The sequence below is a fragment of the Aotus nancymaae genome, unplaced genomic scaffold, assembly GCF_030222135.1.
Source record: "Aotus nancymaae isolate 86718 unplaced genomic scaffold, 86718_ANA_hifiasm-v0.15.2.pri h1tg000039l, whole genome shotgun sequence".
Lineage (NCBI taxonomy): Eukaryota > Metazoa > Chordata > Mammalia > Primates > Aotidae > Aotus > Aotus nancymaae.
This window is the reverse complement of record NW_026988453.1, coordinates 8,610,581-8,628,863: the sequence shown is the minus strand read 5'-3', so window position 1 is coordinate 8,628,863 and position 18,283 is coordinate 8,610,581. Positions and strand designations below refer to the sequence as shown.

At 44.8% G+C, this 18,283-nt stretch overlaps 1 protein-coding gene across 2 annotated transcripts in view; it reads left to right on the top strand.

The window, feature by feature from the left end:
- The window catches only part of LEMD1 (LEM domain containing 1), a 34,423-nt gene continuing 16,140 nt past the window's right edge, over positions 1-18,283 (top strand). Inside the window, exons 1-3 of one of the 2 annotated variants that reach the window (XM_012459337.2) lie at positions 1-82; positions 1,170-1,292; positions 4,533-4,597. In XM_012459337.2, the coding sequence (XP_012314760.1) occupies positions 1-82; positions 1,170-1,292; positions 4,533-4,597 (270 nt within the window). The remainder of the gene's footprint in view (positions 83-1,169; positions 1,293-4,532; positions 4,598-18,283) is intronic. The other variant, XM_012459340.2, reaches the window with a different exon arrangement.

The following is an 18,283-nucleotide window of genomic DNA, read 5'->3' as shown; positions in this document are numbered from 1 at the left end:
ATGGTGGATGCCAAGTCTCTGAGCGACTGTAAATTGCAGAACCAACTTGAGAAGCTTGGATTTTCACCTGGCCCAATACTACGTATGTACAATATGCAGCAAATATTAGAGACTAGTCATTGATTGTTTGTAAACAACTTACAATAGAAGGAACATGTGCAATAAAACCATTAAAATATAAACAGGAAAATAGAAAACCAGAAAGAAGGAAGAGGCAATAAATATACTCAAATCCTACTTACAGATTAGGATTGGGTGTTTTTCCTACTGCAACCTCTGCCTCCCAGATTCAAGCTATTCTCCTGCCTTAGCCTCCTGAGCGGCTGGGATTACAGGTGCACACCACCATGCCCGGCTAATTATTTTGTATTTTGTAGAGATGGGGTTTCACTATGTTGCTCAGGCTTGTCTCAAACTCCTGACCTCAAGTAATCCACCTGCTTTGGCCTCCCAAAGTACTGGAATTACAGGCATGAGTCACCACACCCAGCCCATGGATTGGGTGTTTTTCATCAGTGAAAAACCAGTTACTCTTTATTATATTGTCCGATTTTTTGTTTTGTTTTTAGTATGTAGACTCTGTTAACTATGTAATTATTATCTATATTCCTCATGGATAGGATGCACAGCCTTGTCTGTCTTCTCAGATGTATCCAATGCCTGACTCTGTGGTTAATCCATACAGGTATCACCTAAGTGTTTGTGGAAAGGAAGGTGTGAGTTGAATAGCTGTGAGTCCACCTCATTTAAAAAGCCATAATCAGACAGGGTGCAGTGGCTCCCGTCTATAATCTCAGCACTTTGGGAGGCCGAGGCAGGTGATTCACTTGAGGTCAGGAGTTCAAGACCAGCCTGGCCAACATGGTGAAATCCCATCTCTATTAAAATACAAAAATTAGCCGAGTGTGGTGGCACACATCTGTGGTCCTGGCTGCTGGAGAGGCTGAAGCAGGAGAATCACTGAATCTGGGAGGCAGAGGCTGCAGTGAGCTGAGATCGTGCCATAGCACTCCAGACTGGGAGACAGAGTGAGACCCTGTCACACTCTGCCAAAAAAAGCCATAATGTAAGGGATAAGAATAAAAGTCTGAGTTATGAAATACCTTGAACCCAGTAGGATCATATACGAAAACAGAACAATTTAATTTGTTCTCCAAATTCTTCCTCAGCTTCCACCAGAAAGTTGTATGAAAAAAAGTTAGTACAATTGTTGATCTCACCTCCCTGTGCACCACCTGTGATGAATGGACCCAGAGAGCTGGACGGAGCTCAGGACAGTGATGACAGCGAAGGTACCGTCATAAGCTGTGCTGCTAGATAGCAACTTTGTACTTATTAATACCTTGTCTAGCATGATTTATGCAGCTTTAAACAGTGTGCAGCCTGACCTGTGAAATAGCCTCTTTGCACAGAGAGCCTGGAAAATAGGCCCCTGGGCTGTCAAAAGAATCTGTAACTTCACATCTGTATTCACGCCAGTGACTCGACTGGGTGGAAAGTTGGGGAATGATTGGTTCAACGTGCATGTCCTTTGGCTAACTAGAGCCAAATGTGTGGTGATGCCTTAAAATCAGAAATTCCTACAAGTAAATTCTGGGCCTCCTTTGAGGTCTCATCCTCTGCTTTGCCTCAGTTGATACATCTGACCATTATTTTGGGGGGATTAAATTATTTTATGCCTATTAAGAAAGATGAACCACGCTGGTAGCTCACACCTACATGTAATCCCAGCACTTTGGGAGGCCAAGGCAGGTGGAGCGCCTGAGGTTAGGTTCGAGATCAGCCTGGTTAACATGGTGAAACATCATCTCTACTAAAAATTCGAAAATTAGCCCGGCGTGGCGGCACACACCTGCAATCCCAGCTACTCGGGAGGCTGTGGCAGGAGAATCACTTGAACCCAGGAGGCAGAGGTTGCAGTGAGCTGAGATCGCACCACTGCACTCCAGCCTAGTGGACAGAGTGAGACTCCATCTCAAAAAAGGAAAAAAAAAAGATGAACCAAATTACACCTCCCTGAAATCCCTCCTATGCTGACTGCTCTCTTGATTTATATGAGAGCTGACAGCAGCTGGTCTCTTTCAGGTCACAGAGTGGGTAGGGAGCAGGGGTCTCCAGGATCTCTGAACTTTGCTGATAGTGGCCCCTGCTACATGTATACCATTCTCCTGCAGTGCTTTCTGGCTTCAGGGCTCCTAGGGGAAAGGCTTGGAGATTCCCACAATACATTCCAAGGCGTTTTCATTCAACAAATATTTATCAGGAGTTCTCAATGAGCCACAGTAAAATGACAGGAACTACCATTAACTGAAGGCCACCAGTGCATCCTGGGCCTAACCCTTATCATCCCATTTAACTCTCATAGCACTTAGCAGAAGCTCAGAGAGGCCAAGCGACTGGCCCAGCATCACTGAGCTCAGAAGCAGCCCCAGACGATAAGCATACATTAGCATGCGCCATGAAGAGCCGGACCCATCTGTCTTCATCACCACTCTGTGTCCAGCTCCCGGAACAGTTCCAGGCACATAGCAGAACTCAGTGTACGTTTGTTGGGTGAAAAGGACAGAACTGGGATTTGGACACTGTCTGGCTCTCCAAACTTTGCTCTTTCCACCCCATATACTTTTCTCACAATTTCTATTGTGAGGATGAACACATTACATTTTTTTTTTTTTTTTTTACAGAGTCTGATCTACCAAAAAAAGGACAGTATTATATAGTTCAAATTTAAAACTGGATAAACCATGCAAGTGCCTGGGGCCCTCTGAAAAATCCTGTAATCCCGACATTGGAGGCGGCACAGATACTGAAAACTTTCCCCAGGGGTTTAGCACTGTTGGCCTCACTTGAAAAGGATGGCAAAGTTTAGGGATAAACCTCACTGGTCTTTGAGCAGGCAGTTAGCATGGGTGGGGGTGGACCTCGGGAAAGAGGCTGCCCCAGACCTCTCCTGGTTGTAGAATGTGTTCAGAGTCCTATTCCAGATCCAGGCCTGCTTCTGTTTCCTGCCCTGGGGAGGGCCTCAAGGGACCAGACCAGCACCTGAGGAAAAGCAATGCCAGGTTGAAGATTTCAGAACTGCTCACAACTGCCCGGGACTTCGGGTTAAAGCTACAACACCAAGCTGTTGTGGTCTCGGGCCCGCCGTCCCGGGTCCCAGCATGTAGCCCTCCACAGAAATGTGTTTATGCTAGGGCTAGGAGAAAAACTGGTCCTTCAGTTTGTAATGTTTGCCACTGCTTTAGACTGCCTACCTGGTCTAAGCCAACTACAGGCCACCAGGTCAGAGGTGGAAGTGCTGATTCAGTCCTACCCTTGTTAAAAGTAGCAAACCTGGGTCTCCAAGTTAGGTTTGAAACAGACATTTGAATTTGCTTATTGAAAAAGTCTCATAGCCCCTGGTACCACTAGAGAGGAGGAGTTGTTATATAATGGACTGGAGGGGACATCCTGTGGACTCAGCCTTCTCTTTTCGTGAAAACACCCAGTCCTGGAATGGGCTTGTAGTGGCAGTGGGGTGCAGGGAGTGGGAGTACATGGAGTCCTAGACCCGAGGCTGAGCATCAGGTTATCCAAACAGTCAGTAGGTTTGATTTTTCTCATTTTCACTCATTGATTGTCTTGTCAGTGTGTGGACATAGCTTTATTTATTTGTTTATTTATTTATTTATTTTGAGATGGAGTGTCACTCTTGTTGCCCAGGCTGGAGTGCAATGGTGCCATCTTGGCTCACCACAACCACCGCCTCCTGGGTTCAAGTGATTCTCCTGCCTCAGCCTCCCAAGTAGCTGGGATTACAGGAATGCGCCACCACCCCCAGCTAATTTTGTATTTTTAGTGGAGATGGGGTTTTTCCATGTTGGTCAGAACTGGTCTCGAACTCCCGACCTGAGGTGATTCTCCCACTTCGGCCTCCCAAAGTGCTGGGATTACAGGCGTGAACCACTGCACCCGGCAGACATAGCTTTAATTATCTAACCACTTTCAAACTTCCCAAATGTTTTTGACTTAGAGAACTCATTTAAAATGAATGTGCAACTCCACACAGTTCCTCCAGGTTTATCAAAATGCTTCTCTGCAGGTTAACAACATCCTTTTCCATCCCTAGCAGTTTTTAAAGGCTTTTAGCACAGGTCTGGCCTTCCTTTCCTTGTGTGCCTTTTTGGATACAGAAGAAGAAAATCTTCCCGTTCTGTCTTGGCATTCAGGGAGGCACGGGGCTCACAGCTGGTTCAAAGTGACAATGACTAGACTGCAAACAGACGCCCAGATAAGCAGCCAGCTCGTGTATTTCTCTCAGAGGCATGCAAATATGACAGGCCTTATTCCCAGAGGAAGGCCTAAGTCTGTTTCATGAAGGCTGCTGCAGCTCCGGAGAAATGTTCTTTTCCATCAGAAGGGCCACTTGAATTTTTGTCCCCTGGCAAAAATGTCCCCTGATTGAGAGAATTCACCCTGATGATTTATGTTTATTCCCTTTGCTAGCTCAAATGTTCTCATGGCCTATTTTCCTTTTGTTTCCCATGATCCAGAGCTTAATATCATTTTTCAAGGAAATATCATATTCTCAAGAGAAAAAAGCAAGAAACTCAAAAATGTATGTACCATTCTAATGCCTGAATACTTATACCCATATATTAAAAACAGGAAGTAGCTCTGTTCATCTGTATTAAGAAAGGGGATAGCAAATCGCAACATTCTGTCATAGTGGTAAAATTGGAGTTTAAAGAGGATCATTTTAATGCAGGTTTCTGTATTGTGAAACAATTTCCATGATCTAGCAGAGAACCCAGAATGACAGGGCAATCATTACATTCTGTTATCGTGGTAAAATTCTACTTTAAAGAGGATCATTTTAAGGCAGGTTTCTGTATTGTGAAACGATTTCCATGATCTAGCAGAGAACCCAGAATGACAGGGTCCCTCCTGCCCCTTCTTGAAAAAGTCACCACTCTGCTTACCCCAGCTGTCACCCACACTCCCCGCTTTCACCATCTGTTGCCTGTGTTCACATATAGCACTGAGCTCAGTTCTGGGTCCACAGTGAACACAGGATGGAAATTGGAGTTTCTATCCCATTCGCTTTTCCAGCCCCCAAGATCTGGCTTCTACCCCCAGCACCATATTGAAGCAAAAGGCCAAGTGTGTCAGGGTTGCAGGTCTTGGAGTGAGGCCTCACTGGCTTAGGATTTCTGCCCTCCGCTTCCCGGAAGTGTGACTTTGTGGAAGTCAGTGAACAGATCTGAGCCTCCTAGCACAGTTAAACAGCAGTGCCTACCTCACAGGGCGAATGTCAAGTGAAAGGCAGGTAAAGCTCTGAGCATAAAACACAGCCCATACTTAGTGCTCAGTAATGAACTCCAGGGAGCCAACTCTAGTGACTCTTTCTGTCTTCTGACTTCTGACTCTCTTTATTTGGAGACACCTGCCTTCCTTGGATTTTGGAACCCTGCCACCCCTCGGTTCTTGGTTCTGTATCTCTGTTTCTGTTCTGACTTTTTGTCTTCCTCTTGGTCCCGGACATGCCTGTGCCTGAGATCCCCTCCTTCAGCCTCTGCTCTGGGTCATTCATTCACTCACCACCTCCGTGTGGTGGCTCCGCACAGGCTTCTCTCCTAAGGCACAGGGCTGCATATCCAGCTGCCTGCTGGGAAGCGCCTCCCTTTTCCTTCTCTTTCCCTTCCTTCCTTCCCTTCTTCCTGCATTCATTTGACAAATGGTTACCTAACACCATGAATGTTTTGTGGGTTACACATACGTGTTCATGCTTCTCCCCATGGTTATCCACTCGTACCTCAGGCTCAGGATGTCCAGGACTGACCAAACACATTTCAGCTCACCCTAAACCTGCATTTGTGGCCTGGGTTTATCCTGATGGTTCCACCACCTCCCCACTATCCAGGTTTGAAGCTTTGGAGTTATTTGGAATGACCCCACCCCCCACCCCCCACCCCACCCCCAGCCGCTGCAGCTCTTCACACACAAAGACCTACCAAGTCTTTGGGATTTGAATGATTTTTCAAAATCCATCCCTTTTCTCTCTTCCCACCGCTGCTATCCTAGCTTGCACTCATATTACTTATTTATTTATTTTAGAGACAGGGTCTCACTCTGTTGCCCAGGCTGGAGTTCACTGGTGCCGTGATAGCTCACTGTAATCTCAAACTCCTAAGCTCAAGTGATCCTCCTCCCTTAGCCTCCTGAGTAGCTAGGACTACAGGTACACTCCACCACACCTGGCTAACTGGACAACAATTTCTGGCCAGGCATGGTGGCTTACCCCTGTTATCCCAGCACTTTGGGATGCCAAAGGTGGAAGGATTGCCTGAGCTCAAGAGTTTAAAACTCAGCCTGGGCAACCTAGGGAGACCATGTCTCTGCAAAATTTAAAAATTGTCTGTGTGTGGTGGTGCACACCTGTGATTCCAGCTACTTGGGGGGCTGAGGTGGGAGGATTGCTTGAGCCTGGGAGGTTGGGGGTGCAGTGAGCCATGATCACACCACTACATTCCAGCCTGGGCAATAGCATGAGACTCCATCTCAAAAAAACCTTTTTTTTTTTTTTTTTTGGTAGAGACAGGGGTCTCATGCTGTCACCCAGGCTGGTCTCGAAATCCTGACCTCAAATGATCCTCCTGCCTTGGCCTCTCAAAGCACTGGGATTACAGGCATGAGCCACCTCGCCCAGCCTCCATATCATTATTTTATTTGCACAATTGCAAAATCCTCCTGTGTTTGCCTCTAACTTTTCCCGATTCCATTTCAGATCTATAAGCAGAGGTTTAATCATGTCACTCACTTGCCCAGAGACTTTCAAAACAAGATGCAAACTTGCCATCCCATGAGGTGACCCCAGTGTCTCCTGCAACCTAATCTCCCTCATCGTCCAACCCAGCAGATGCTTACCCTGTTTCTGCACCTCTCATGCTCTCTTCCTGTGAACCATTACTTCAACTGTTCTTCATGCCTGAAATTCTTTTCACTCTTCCCACCCGCTACCCCATTTTTCTTCCTGCTAAAACCCTGTGATCTTTTAAGGAATATCTCAATAGCCACTTCTGTGAGTCCGTTTAAAATGACATTAAGGTGAGTGGATCACTTGAAGCCAGGAGTTCAAGACCAGCCAGGCTAACATGGTGAAACCCTGTTTCCACTAAAAATACAAAAAATTAACTGGACATGGTAGCATGTGCCTGTAGTCCCAGCTACTCAGGAGGCTAAGGCACAAGAATCACTTAAACCCGGGAGGCAGAGGTTGCAGTGAGCCAAGATTGTGCCACTGCACTCCAGCCTGGGTGACAGTGAGAGGAGACTCTCTCACACACACACAAAAAGGCATTTTAACCTGGGCAACACCTCGTGTCTTATCTACAAAAATTAGCTGGCCATGGTGATATGCACATGTGATTCTGGCTACTCAGGAGGCTGAGGTAGGAGGCTGGCTTGAGCCCAGGAGCTTGAGACCAGCCTGGGAAAGATGGTGAGACTCCATCTCTACAAAATTGTAAAAATTAACTGGACATGGTGATGCCCGCCTATGGTCCCAGCTACTCAGGAGGCCGAGGCAGGAGAATCTTTTGAGTCTCAGGATGTTGAGGCTGCAGTAAGCTGTGATGACGCCACTGCACTCCAGCCTGGGTGACAGAGAAAGACCCTGTCTCAAAAAAATAAAAATAAAAAATAAAGTAAAAAAAATAAAATGGCATTGTATCCTCATTCAGTAGCTGTCACAGGGTCTTGCACATAGTAGGAGCTCCAAGCTCATCTTACCAAACCTACCAAACAGCTCCAGTGGCAAAAAGGTTAGTTTGCAGACATGGTCTACTATTTGAACCAGTTGCTAAGTTGAAATAAGTGAAAAGAAATCTCTAAGTAAACATTGCTGCAATATGCCATAGCTTCGGCTTCCCATTTAAACATAATTCAAATTTGATGAAGTGATTCCGATATCACACCAAATTTTCTAAAAGTATTTTTTAACTTCCAAATAGCTCATCAAAGGAATCCTTTCCATTTGGTAAACCTCAGTTCTGCAGAAAACCCTTTAGTATAGTTCCTGCAAAGACATTCCAGCAGAAAAAGCAACCTGAGTATTTAAAATGCATCAGGTAGGACCAGTGCCCTTCTTCTTCCACTTTACATAAACCTGAAATAAAACCACATCAATATTTTAAATTGGCAATAGAATTAAATCGGAAGTTTGTGATGGCATAAAATGTTTTGATTTGAAGGATTTATATAAGCCATTTTCATTCTCAGAAGGGCCTGAGACATCTGTTCATCCTTAAATCTGAAAGTAAATGCAAATAAGCATTCGCATTTCCATGTAAAAGGTGGTAGAAGGTGTGTTTATGGAGACGCTTCTCTAACACTGTAGACTTTAATTACTTAAGAGCATCCGTTTGTACCTAGCAGTCTTCTGAGTGCCTAGATAGGTAATATTTGCATTTCTTTGAAATACCACATTTTCCTTTCATTTTAGTTGATTTCTAGTGGAATACAAGCCACTTAGAGATTTGGAATATACAATTTCTGGACTCTGTTTAACACTGTATGTGTCTGATGTATCAAATCACGTATGCAACCCATTGGATTTGGTCATTAAAGCCGCTCATTAAGCCAAGTCAAAGTTTTTTTAAATGGGTTTTTTTTCATCAGAAAGACACTAGACACAGCTTCTGTTACCATGGAGTGGGACATTAAGTGAATATGTGTGACTCCATCTCTAAGTCCCCTTCTACGTAGCAAAGAGGGGAACATGGGATTTGGGGTTGGTTGGTAGGGAGGCAGAGTAATCTACAATGTCAGGCTACATAAAGTGGGCTTTGAGTAAGGTGACCATATAATTTATCATCCTGACCAGTGTGCTTTTGAAAAGGGACACTAACCAGAAGGGGTACTGGAACAACAGGAGTAAACTGGGACTATCTTGGGCAAATGGGGGGCAAACAGGGCGATAGGGTCCTGGGTTTGGGAGTGGTTCCAAGGATGGAAGTATTTGTATCTGTGCCCCATCTTCAGAGGCTGCTGCATCCAACAACCAGAGGGCAGCTGCCCTGGGAGGCGTGTGCTCCTGAGCCCCCCTGGGCCACCTGGGTGTTTCCTTACCCTCTCCCAGACACAACATGCTCATCCCTGCCAGATTCTCAGTTTACTCTGTTCTCCCAGCCTGCATGCTCTCTTCTTATGTTCCCACCCACCCATCCTGCACATTCTGCAGGTCTGGGCCCAAGAATCAATTTTTCTTTCTTTCTTTCCCTCCCTCCCTCCCTCCTTCTCTTTCTCTCTCTCTCTCTTTCTTTTCCTTCCTTCCTTCCTTTCTTTGTCTTTCTTTCTCCTTCCTTTCTTTCATTTCTTTCTCTCTTTCTCTCTCTCCTTCCTTCCTTCCTTCCTTCCTTCCTCTCTCTCTCTTTCTCTCTTTCTTTATTTCTTTCTCCTGCAATTCTCCTGCCTCAGCCTCCCAAGTAGCTGGGATTATAGTCATACACCGCCACACCCAGCTAATTTGTATTAGCTGGGTGTGGCGGTGTATGCCTGTAATGCCAGCTTCCTCCCTCCCTCCCTCCCTCCCTCTCCTTCCTTCCTTCCCTCCTTCCTTCCTTCCCTTTCTTTCCTTTCTTACAGAGTCTCATTCTGTTGCCCAGGTGGGAGTGCAGTGGCATCATCATAACTCACTGCAGCCTTGACCTCCTAAGCTGAAGTTAACCTCTGGCCTCAGCCTCCCAGGTAGCTGGGACTACAGGCACAGGGCCTCCACCCCACTCTCTGCCTAGGAACTTTTGCCGCAGGCTGTAAAATGTTGAGGGTGAAAACTCATGCTTTGACTCCTCTGCATTGAATTCCATGCCAGGCATTTGGGGGTGGGGACGGGGGAGTTACTCAGTCCCTGTTGGCTGAACTGAAAGGTTTCCTCTACTGATGTTGATGGTCTCTCTCTTTCTGACTTCCTATTCTGTACCATATATTTTGTCTCTTACACGTACCTTGATGTAGTCTCTTGAGAGATGATGCTTAGATCGTTGTGAATGGATGACCATTCAGGAAATGGTTGCAACACAGTTTCCACCCCTGGGTCTCAGCCTGTGAGTCAACAACTATTTATTGAATATAGGACATTGTGCTAGATTTTCTTGAGGAAGAAAATAAATGTAGATAGAGGCATAGATCCTATCATGAAGAAACTTGAAAATGAGCTCTGTAAACAAAGAACATATGTATCAAAAATATGGACTCTGCCAAGTACAGTGGCTTATGCCTGTAATCTCAGCACTTTGGGAGGCTGAGGCAGGAGGATCACTTGAGCCCAGGAGTGCAATACCAGTTTGGGCAATTACTGCTGAGGCCTTACTGCTGAGACTGCAGTAAGCCAGGTTCATGGCACTGTACTCCAGCCTGAACGACAGAGTGAGGCCTTCTCTTAAAAAAAAAAAAGACTCTAGAGCCAGATTGCCTGGGTTCAAATCTCAGCTCGACTGCTAACTTGAACAAGACACTCAACTGCTCTATGTCTTAGTTTTCTCCTTTTTAAAATAAGGTTAAGAACAGTCTCAACTGCCGGGCGTGGTGGCTCACGCCTGTAATCCCAGAATTTTGGGAGGGCAAAGCAGGTGGATCACCTGAGGTCGGGAGTTCGAGACCAGCCTGACCAACATGGAGAAACCCCATCTCTACTAAAAAATACAAAATTAGCCGAGCATGGCAGCACATGCCTGTAATCCCAGCTACTCAGGAGGCTGAGGCAGGAGAATCGCTTGAATCTGAATCCGGGAGGCGGAGGTTATGGTGAGCTGAGATGGCGCCATTGCACTCCAACCCGAGCAACAAGAGGGCAACTCCATCTCAAAAAACAAACAAACAAAAAAGTCTCAACCTCACAGAGTGTTGTGAAGTTTGAGTTAAAGTATGCAAAGCAGAGGCCGGGCGCGGTGTCTCTCACCTGTAATCCCAGCACTTTGGGAGGCTGAGGCAGGCGCATCACCTGAGATCGGAGTTCAAGACCAGCCTGACCAACATGAAGAAACCTCGTCTCTACTAAAAATATAAAATCAGCTGGGCATGGTGGTGCATGCCTGCAATCTCAGCTACTCAGGAGGCTGAGGCAGGAGAATTGCTTGAACCTGGAGGCAGAGGTTGCAGCGAGACAAGATTGCAAATTGCACTCCAGCCTGGGAAACAAGAGCGAAACTCTATCTCAAAAAAAAAAAAAAAAAAGATATGCAAAGCAGAGTAGTATACATATATGTGATAAGAGGCAAGTACAAATAAGAGCTATTATTATCATTAACATTATTGTTACATAAAAACGATGCTATTTAATTACCTGCAGTACAAAACAACATACTTAGTGAAAAATAACATAATGGAAAATGAATCTTTAGTATTGAACTTCTAAGTTCTACAGAATGTGATTTACCAAGTGCCTACAGATATATTTATAGAAGTAAATATACAAATATATTTAAAGATTACTTTCTGTAAGCCCTGCGTGTTGAATGAGGCAGACTGAGCTTTAAAAAAAACAATCATATGCCGGCCAGGCTTGGTGGCTTACGCCTGTAATCCCAACACTGTGAGAGGCTGAGGTGAGGTGGATCGCTTGAGCCCAGGAGTTCGAGATCAGCCTGGGCAACATGGTGAAACCCTGTTTCTACTAAAAATACAAAAAATTAGCCCGGCATGGTGGCACACACCTGTGGTCCCAGATACTCGGGAGGCTGAGGTAGGAGGATCACCTGAGCCCAGGATCATACCACTTGCACGCCTGCCTGGATGACAGAGGCCTTGTTTTGTCTTGTTTTAAGTCATATGTGCCTTCCCTGTATTTGGGGCTCCTCCTTCTTAATCTTATACTTAAATCCAGCTGAGCTCAATGGAGCACTCTTTTATTCTCAGCACTTTGGGAGGCCAAGGAGGGAGGATCACTTGAGCCCAGGAGTTCAGAAATAGCCTGAGCAACGTGTCAAAAGCACATGTCTACAAAAATTACAGAAAGACATTAGCTGGGCATAGTGGTGTGCGCCTGTGTTCCCAGCTACGTGGGAGGCCAATGTGAAAGGATGGCTTGAGTCCAGGTCGAGGCTGCAGTGAGCCGCGATGGCGCCACTACACTCCAGCCTGGGAGACAGAATGAGATCTTGTCTCAAAAAAAAAAGAAAGAAAAAGAAAAAGTTCTTAAATCATTCTCACCTCTGTAAATAGTTTCAAACTTACAGAAAGTTGCAAGAATAGTACGAAGAACACCCACATTTCTTCTACTCACATTCCTCAGCTGGTACCTTGTATCACATTTGAGGAGTGTGTGTGTGTGTGTGTGTGTGTGTGTGTGTTTTACCATTGTCTCTTTCTGAATGATTTGAGAGCAAATTGGAGACATGAAGCCCCTGGGCTCCCCAGCAAGTATTCTGCCCATCGAAGGACGCTTTCCTACATAACCACCTTATGACCCTCCAGATGAGGGAATCCACGCTGATTCAATGCTTCCAGCCAGTACTCAGACCCCATGCAAGTTTCACCAACTGTCCCAACGCTGTCTTTTTGCTTTCTCATCCACAACCACTCCAGGAACACACATTCCCTTTAGTTGTCGTCTCTTCCTTCTCCTTCAATCTGGAGCCACGGTGCCTCAATCTTTCCGTCGTTCCTGCCCTCGACAGTTTTCAAGGGTACAGTGCATTCATTCTGCAGGGTTGCTAGGAACTTTCTCTACCCACAGAACACTTTGACACCAAATGGGTGGGTTTTTCCTCATGCCAATCAGTTCTCCAACTCTCCAGACACCAAGCAAGTGTGCAACAATTCAGTAGAATTCTGACACTGTAGACCTGGAGTTAGCATCAGAGCCCACAGGTTAAGGGGCTCAGTCTCTCAAGATGGCCCCCCAGTTAAAATGCCAATCACAAGTCCTGAGTCTCCCATACTTCTGATTGACTCGCTAAAAATCAAAGGTTCCCACAACACCTTGGATTTGCTAATTTGCTAGAACAGCTCACATAATTCAGGAGTGCTCTTAACTTATATTTACCAGTGTATTTTAAAAGATACAGCTCAGAAACAGCCAGTGGGAGAGACGCAGTCGGGAGGTCTGGAGCAAGAGACGCAGAGCTTCCATGCCGTCTCTGGGCGCTCTGTCCCCCAAGTACTTTAATGTGCTCACCAACTCAGAAGCTCTCTAAACTCTGTCTTTTAGTTTTATGGAGGTTCTATTACTTAGGTATGGTTGATTAAATCGTTGGCTATTGGTGATTAACTCAAACTGCAGCTCCTCTCCTCTACCTGGAGGGCAGGGGGCGGGGCTCCAAGTTCAAATCTTTTTTTTTTTTTTTTTTGAGATGGAGTCTTGCTCTGTCACGCAGACTGGAGTGCAGTGGTGTGATCTTGGCTCACTGCCACCTTCATCTCCCGGGTGTAAGCAATTCTCCTGCCTCAGCCTCCCAAGTAGCTGGGATTACAGGCGAGTGCCACCCACGCCCAGCTACTTTTTGTATTTTTAGTAGAAAACATGTTTCACCATGTTGGCCAGGCTGGTCTGGAACTCCTGACCTCGCGATTCACCCACCTCGGCCTCCCAAAGTGCTGGGATGACAGGTGTGAGCCACCGTGCCCAGTTCCAGGTTCAAATCTTCTAATCACATGGTTGGTCTTTCTGGTGACCAGACCCCATCCTGAAGCTATCTAAGGGTGTTCGGCACCAGTCATCTCATTAGCATACCAAAAGATAACTCCTGTAGTTCCAGAGATTCCAAGGGTCCTTAGAAGTTCTTGTGTCAGGAACCTGGGACTAAGACCAAATATTATAATAAGATGCTTCTATCACACCTATCACTCAGGAAATTACAAGGGTTTCAGGAGCTCTGTGCCAGGAGAAGGGACAGAAGACCGGGTGTATATTTCTTATTGTACGGTAACATCTCAAGGGTGACCCTCAAATTGAATTTGTCTGACTTTTCCTTTTGACTAGTATTAGAGGCCCCAAGTTCTTGGCAGGAATTCTTTAGGAATGGTGCTGTGCTCTTCTCATTACATCGCCATGGGACAAACAACGTCACTGTGTCCCACTGCTAGTAACGTTAACCATAATTACCCGGAAAAAGTTGATGTTTGTCAGGTTTCTTGGCCAGGCGCAGTGGCTCACGCCTGTAATTCCAACACTTTGGGAGGCCGAGGCAGGTGGATCGCTTGAGCTCAGGAGTTCAACATAGTGAGACCTCTTTTCTATAAAAACCACAAAAATTAGACGGACATGGTGACATGTTCCTGTAGTCGCAGCTACCCGAGAGACTGAGGTGGGAGAATGGCTGGAGCCTGGGAGATGGAGGCTGCAGTGAGCTGAGACTGCGCCACTGCACTCCAGTCTGGATGACAAAGCGACCCTGTGTCAAAACAACAACAAAAAACTCAAAACATTATTTTTGCCTTTGTAATTGAGCAGCATTCTGTGGGGAAATATTCTGAAATGACACCAACATATTGTTCCTTATGGAGCTTCACTCATTAGCCTTAGCATCTATAGAATACTCTGCCTGAATCAGCTTCCACGGTGCTGATGGTCTATTGAGATTCTGCATTTCTATCAGTCCTTATACATTTATTAGTTGGCATTCTACTGTAAGAAGCATTTTCCTTTCTCCCTATTCATTCATTAACTCACTCACTCACTCATGTAAGTATGAATTCATTGATTTCTTTTCATCCAATGGATTATATCCATTGACATCATTTTTTTCATGCTCAAATTTTCCCAGATTTGGCTAGTAGGAGCCAGATAGATACTGTGTCCTTGTGACATGTCCTCATCATTATTTGAGCACTTCCTTGGTTTCTGGCTTAAAAACATGTTTCAGACTCATCTTGTACTTCCCACCCCTCCAGGAGCCTTGATTCCTTTCACAAGATGGTGTTTGGAAACCAAGACCCGGGCCTTCAGTGAGCGCCTTTCTACTGGGTATCATTGCTTCCAGGTCTGTTTCAGAGGACAGAGCTAGAAAATAAATGCATGTATCTATGTACGTATAAACACGCACGTCTCTGTTTTTATGTATGTATACATAAAATTAGAAACTGTGAGTTCGTATTTTTCTCCAATTGCAGTCTAACAATCCAGTGCTCTTTCTCATCATGCACATTTATAAAATCACTTCTCTGACAGTGATTCCGTTATCTTCTGATTATAGATTCCATTAGCCTCGGTGTATTTACATTTTCACTCAATTTTCCTAAATTTTTTTTTTTTTTTTTTTTTTTTTTTTTAGACAGAGTCTTGCTCTGTTGCCCAGGCTGGAGTGCAGTGGTACAATCTCAGCTCACTGAAGTCTCTGCCTTCTGGATTCAGGCAATTCTTCTGCCTCAGCCTCCCAGGTAGCTGGAACTACAGGCGTGTGTCACCATGCCTGGCTGATTTTTGTATTTTTAGTAGAGACAGGGTTGCTACTAAAGCAGGAGGAAATAGTGGAAATTCAGTAGGGACAGGGTTTCTACTAAAAATACAAAAATAATTTCATGTTGACCAGGCTGGTCTCAAACTCCTGACCTCGGGTGATCCACCCACCTTGGCCTCCCGAAGTGCTAGGATTACAGGCATGAGCACCACACTCAGCCTCAATTTTCGAATTTTCCCAGTATAACTAATTACCCAATCACAGTAGCCACCTCCTTCTCTGCATCACCCATCACTACCTCCTTGACCGTGGAGCATAGCAACATCTCCCTGCAGCCCTCACTACAGGAGGGCCCTCTTCCTTCCCCTCACTGGTCCTCTTCCTTGCCCCAGGGCACACTAGTGTCTCCATCCTAGTCCCCTTACCCCTCCTACTGCTCTAATCCCACCACCAGGCAGGCTGAAACCCTCCACACCCTCACCACTCCATTTCTTGGCCTCCAGGACACTTCTGTGTCCCTGTCCCTTCTGCCTCCTTTCTCGTGTGCAGAGCATACTGACACCCCAGGGGGCGATAAGGAAGGGAAGGAAAACATCGTGTCTCATTTTTGCTCCTAAATTTTAAGTTTATTTAGATGTCTTTCTGCCAAAACTTTAATAGGATTTTTGCTCTCTGTGCCTCAATTTCTATTGTTGCTTATGAGATAGCTTGTAAGCCTACATTAGCATGCGCAGAGCCCATCCCAAAGGCTGCCGCCCGCAGGCCTGGTGTATCAGGGGAATTAAAGGAATTCAAGGACTACAATTAAATAGTGTGTGGTTCAAGTAGCATATATGGGTTTTAGAAGACCTGATGTTAAACACCTCTCTAATAGTTTCTTAATTAATTGGAAAACATCCTTATTCCCAACAGTAGATGTATATTCTAGTTGGGTCAAAGTGAAGAGAAAATTGCGTAGTCTCTAACTACTTAATAAGCCCTTTCTTCTTACCTTTGAGATGTGCTAAGGGGGCCGATAGATGCCATCTCTACAAGGAATGTAATTTAACGTCCTTCCTGTAAAAATATTGACCTCCTTGTAGATATGATCAATATAGCTTGATCTTACTGATTAAACGTTGATTTCTTTTCTGTGTAATAGAACCCAGTTTTTGATTCAAGAGCAGCAGGAGGAAACAGTGGAAACACACCCTGATTATAATGATCCCAAGATAATAAAGATAAACTTACTTATTTTCATAAAATGGAATTATGAGCAGTGGTGTTCCTCTGTATTGAAAACATGGATTTGTTTAGAAAACTCAGCTTTCTTTTCTTTTTCATCTAAGACTATGCCCATAGTGACTTTAGCCAAATTATACTTTGTGAGTATGGCTCTATGTCTCCATTTTAGGGAGAGGAGTTTCCTGTTGTACCTCCCATGTGAACACACCTGAGTTACTTTTAATCTCTTGAGCCTTGTCAAGGCTTCGTACGCACTAGGCACTATTCATTACAATTCATGAGTCCAGGAATGATTTATTAGAGATAATTTTTTTTCTGGAGACAGGGTCTCACTCCATCACCCAGATTGAAGTGCAGTGGTGTGATCACAGCTCACTGTAGCCTCGACCGCCTGGGCTCAGACTTCTGAGCAGCTAAGACTACAGGTGTGTGACACCACACCTGCTAATTTTTAAATTTTTTGTGGAGATGAGATCTTGCTATGTTGCCCAGGCTAGTCTCAAATTCCTGGGCTCAAGGGATCCTCCTGCCTTGGCCTCCCAAAGCTCTGAGATTACAGATGTGACCCACTGTGCCCGGCCTGTAGATAACTATGGATCATGGAATTTCGTATTTGAAAGGCTTCTTGGAGGAGGCCATGTGATTTATCTTACAGATGAGGAAACAGGCAGAAAGAGAATATGACTTGCCCAAGATCACATAGAGGAGTAGAGAAAAATTGGAAGTAGAAATCTAGTCTCTGAATTTCCATTCTATTGCCCTCTCCGTTATTTCAAATGGCCACAGGGGAGGAAAAACAACCAGGCACCTGAGTGATGAAATAGCTCCCCTCCGTGTCCTTTCCATGGTATTACAGAAGGACTCGGGACATCTGTTTTCCATGGAAGCAAAGGTCTTTCTGATGATTGCTACCTAGTGAGAGTCCATGGGAGGCACTTCTTAATGACGCTTCCAGTTGCAAACTAAAACCATGGCACAGAAATCAGCGCAGTTAGAAATGGGCTGACATATGCAGATTGGTAGCTGGAATTTGCCCAGGTAGGGGGGAAAAAATGTATCTGAACATTTTTTTGACTTTTTAAAATAAAATATATCATGCACATGAAAAGAAACAAAGAATTTTGTAATGAGAAGTTGAATTCCCACCCCAAAGATTAAAAAATATAAATCGTTGCTGAATCAGCTGAAGCCCCCAGTGTATCCCTCTTGGGACATCTTCTTTCTTTCCCCCATGGTAACCACGATCCTGAATTTTCTACTTACCATTCTTTCCCTTTTCTTTATAGTATCCACAAACTTTCGTTCAGTTTTTCATGATTTTGTATTTTATTTAAGTGATACTCTACTGCAAGTTTCCTTCTCCAGCTTCCCTTACCGTTCAGCATTATGTTGTGAGCTTACATGGTCATTATTGGTAGCTTTAGTTCATTCATTTTCACTGCCATATAGAATCATTGGAGACGTATTTTTACTCATTCCCTCTTTGTTGGACATTTGGATTGTTTTCAATTTTTTTTTAACACAAGCAATGCTGTTACAAACTTTGTGGTACAGGACCCAGTGTGTATATGTGTAAGAATTGTTTTTCTGATTGCATGAATGTACCCATAGTGACTTTAGCTAAATTATACTTTGTGAGTATGGCTCTATGTCTCCATTTTAGGGACAGGAGTTTCCCGTTGTAC